General features: G+C 42.9%; 1 protein-coding gene across 1 annotated transcript; it reads right to left on the reverse strand.

Moving 5' to 3' along the window:
- Positions 1-1,505: 1,505 nt before the first annotated feature.
- On the reverse strand, positions 1,506-3,402 carry LOC127348796 (uncharacterized). Its single transcript, XM_051374719.1, has 6 exons — positions 3,112-3,402; positions 2,965-3,039; positions 2,775-2,864; positions 2,184-2,271; positions 1,928-1,999; positions 1,506-1,822 (listed from the first exon to the last, which is right to left on the reverse strand). Exons 1-5 carry the CDS (start codon positions 3,174-3,176, stop codon positions 1,934-1,936), a joined length of 384 nt encoding a protein of 127 aa, XP_051230679.1. The 5' UTR covers positions 3,177-3,402; the 3' UTR covers positions 1,506-1,822; positions 1,928-1,933.
- Between the last annotated feature and the right edge of the window lie 788 nt (positions 3,403-4,190).

Below are 4,190 nucleotides of genomic sequence, written 5' to 3' on the forward strand. Positions count from 1 at the left end.
AGATGATCTTGATCATGTTAGGCAGCTCACAAGATCGAACAATGATAGCACAATGAGGAGAAGACAACCATCTAGCTATGATACGTCTCCGACGTATCGATAATTTCTTATGTTCCATGCCACATTATTGATGATATCTACATGTTTTATGCACACTTTATGTCATATTTGTGCATTTTCTGGAACTAACCTATTAACAAGATGCCGAAGTGCCAGTTGCTGTTTTCTGCTGTTTTTTGTTTCAGAAATCCTAGTAAGGAAATATTCTCGGAATTGGACGAAATCAACGCCCAGGGTCCTATTTTGCCACGAAGCTTCCAGAAGACCGAAGAGTCAACGAAGTGGGGCCACGAGGTGGCCAAACCACAGGGCGGCGCGGCCCAAGCCCTGGCCGCGCCGACCTATGGTGTGGGCCCCTCGTGACGCCCCTTGACCTGCCCTTCCGCCTACAAATAGCCTTAGTCGCGAAACCCCCAGTACCGAGAGCCACGATACGGAAAACCTTCCAGAGATGCCGCCGCCGCCAATCCCATCTCGGGGGATTCAGGAGATCGCCTCCGGCACCCTGCCGGAGAGAGGAATCATCTCCCGGAGGACTCTACGCCGCCATGGTCGCCTCCGGAGTGATGTGTGAGTAGTCTACCCCTGGACTATGGGTCCATAGCAGTAGCTAGATGGTTGTCTTCTCCTCATTGTGCTTAATTGTCGGGTCTTGTGAGCTGCCGAACATGATCAAGATCATCTATCTGTAATTCTATATGTTGTGTTTGTTGGGATCCGATGAATAGAGAATACTTGTTATGTTGATTATCAATTTATATCTATGTGTTGTTTATGATCTTGCATGCTCTCCGTTACTAGTAGATGCTCTGGCCAAGTAGATGCTTGTAACTCCAAGAGGGAGTATTTATGCTCGATAGTGGGTTCATGTCTCCGTGAATCTGGGGGAGTGACAGAAACCTCTAAGATTATGGATGTGCTGTTGCCACTAGGGATAAAACATTGGTGCTATGTTCGAGGATGTAGTCACTGATTACACTAGATGATACCCCGCGCGTTGCGGCGGCAATCTTTGCTACAGAATATAAATTAGTCGAGGAGTTTTGTTAAATTGCATCACAAAATGCCATGTTTGGTCAATATATCAAGTTGACATATGATTCCCATGTCATGAATAAATTCACTTACCCTTCAACAATAATCGTACCTATGATCTGAAGAATCCAACTTCTGATAATCTACATTAGGTAGTAAAAAGGCCAAGTGTCGGTTCCATCTAGAAGTAAAGCACCTCGATACTAACAGAAATATATCTGTCTTGTGCAGAAGCATAACGGATGTACAGCTACAACTGTACATACAACGTAAGATGCCTTGCTCATAACCTGTGAAAGAAAAGATGCTAGGTTCGATAGCATAAGTGCGGAAGCCAAACAGTGGTTAATTGCATAGGAGGGACAGAACTAAGTATATTTTAATAACTGAACAATATTTCAAAAACAATGTCTAAACATATTTAATCAACCAATTTTATTGGGAACATAAGTACTTCCCAAAGTGAAATTGCAAACCATCTTGGGCAGCAAAACATCTTGTAAACAACTCGGGAAAGCAGAAAAAAGATATAGGACAATAGACGCATTAACCAAATATGATCATGCAAACTGAAAATCTGTATATACAATCCGAAGGGGTTTACGTATTTGTATACAATCTGCAACATGCTAATTTGAATGACGCACATTAAATGAAGACCTCAAGTGACCGAATCAGTTGTCAACAAACCGAGCTTGCGTGCACCATCTAAAATTTGGTTCAAACACTACAAAAAGAAAAATTAAAGGTGTGTTACAGGAGTTTCATATATGTCAAAAACTACTGACATATTCTCGGCAAAATATAGAGGGAAGAGAGGATTAGCACCTACCTGAAATCAAAGCTTCGTTGCTGCTATTTGTGTGTCCTTATTTCCTCTTATGTTGCTCATTGTTATACTGACCTGTTGCAAATAAATAATGAAAGATTATTAATGTTCCAAGAAATAGACACCGTTTTTCAGCTACCAGTAAAATAAACGATTTCATTAGCCCGATAAAACATTGCTTGTTATTGTTGACAAAATATTACTGTGTAGAGATAGGCAAAATTAAGCTGCCGATAAAAGAGAGTAAGTAGTTTTTGACCATTCGATCAAACATCTGTTGATCATTGTAGTCATCTTCAATTAGTAGTACTGAGAAAGTATCTGTAGTTCCCTCGGTGGAAGTAAACCTGCATCAGATTGGTGCCCAGCCCAAGCGCCAATGGTCAGTAGTATGTAAGGAAATCAGAATAGAAAAAATTCATGACTCTTCAAAATAGTAAAGAAAAAATTGTGTCAGAGAAAGCACATGTCCAGGAATCAGATAGAGAGAACAGTGGCGCCGGTTATCAGAAGAAACTTAATGGATTAATTGAGGTGTGATAGCAGGTTGTGACTGACGGCGTGGTTGTCCACAACTGCGTGAGATGGAATAACTACCAGGATTGCTTGTAGGATTTTGAGAATTTTCACGGGCATCTATCTTTGCAAATGCACACGGGCGAATGGAAAAGAAGAGGAACTGTTTTTGCTGTCTGTAGACAATATGTTTGAACACATGTATTGACAGAAGATTGCAGGAGATCAAATTACAATATACTAAATAATTAACTCAGGAGAGATAAGAAATAAAAGGTGCACGTGCTCTACAATGTAAATTCGAACTTAAGAGCACGAGATTAGATGTGCGTACCAATGAAAGTAGGCGTTCTGTACCAATAAAAGTAGGTGTTGTGTGAAGTCCCTGAAGTTAGTAGAGGTGATGATATCTGGTGCTTCGCAGCTTCAGAGAGAAGACGAAGAAGGTAATAAATCCAAAAAATACTTGAGCAAGCAGTCGGAGAAGGCCAAACTTCAAAATAAATCTGGTGGCGATGTGGTACCAGCAGGCATAATCGATCCAATAATATCTTCTGCGGGGGCAAAACATGCAGCGGATTTGCCGGCCGGAGGTCAACCTGCCAGATTGGAATACATAGTGAGGGTGTGAAAAAAATAGAGAAGAAATTAGAATCTGGATTGAGCAGTACCAGCGTGGAGGCCGGTTGCAGGGGAGGCGGGGCGAGCAGGGTGAAACGTAGGGTTGCATTTGCATCGTCTTCTTATTATAAGCTGGAGGCGGCGGCGTATTACTTCCATTGAGCAATTTTCATTGGTGATTGTTGGAATTTGTGAGCAGTTTCCGGTATTGATTGTTGGGGAATTGAAGAGACGAGCATTTATGAGTAGGAGGCGTTAGGCCGCGGCCGTTGAAGAAGAGGAACGGCGGCTAGAAAATTCGTGCGGAGGAGGGCGGAAGGACGTTGAGGAAGACGAATAGCGTCTCGTTTATTTCTCCGGAAAAGGTTGGAGGTTGCAGCCCACGAGCATGAACCTCCAGCGGCCCATGAAGATGAACCTCCACCGAGTTGGGAAGCGAGGTAGACTGTCAGCCCACATCGTTACAGCCCAGACATAGGAAGAATCACGGACGAAGCGGAGAAGCGATACGCTAGGTGGGATTAAGAGGTGACGTGGTTTCACCACAGGGCAGGAAAATAAGGTAGTGGGGGACTCCTATTTAGAGATAAAAGATTACGCGCAATACTTAATGCAATTGTCTGTTGTTAGCAACTTAATACTGGAGGGGGTTCGGATGATAACCTGAAGGTGGATTTTTTAGGCATAGATGCATGCTGGATAGCGGTCTATGTACTTTGTCGTAATGCCCAATTAAATCTCACTATACTCATCATAATATGTATGTGCATGGTCATGCCCTCTCTATTTGTCAATTGCCCAACTGTAATTTGTTCACCCAATATGCTGTTTATCTTATGGGAGAGACACCTCTAGTAAACTGTGGACACCGGTCCAATTCTCTTTACTGAAATACAATCTACTGCAATATTGTTCTACTGTTTTCTGCAAACAATCATCATCCACACTATACATCTAATCCTTTGTTACAGCAAGCCGGTGAGATTGACAACCTCGCTGTTTCGTTGGGGCAAAGCACTTGGTTTGTGTTGTGCAGGTTCCACGTTGGCGCCGAAATCCCTGGTGTTGCGCCGCACTACATCTCGCCGCCATCAACCTTCAACGTGCTTCTTGACTCCTACTGGTTCGA

Source organism: Lolium perenne, chromosome 1 (genome assembly GCF_019359855.2).
Source record: "Lolium perenne isolate Kyuss_39 chromosome 1, Kyuss_2.0, whole genome shotgun sequence".
NCBI lineage: Eukaryota > Viridiplantae > Streptophyta > Magnoliopsida > Poales > Poaceae > Lolium > Lolium perenne.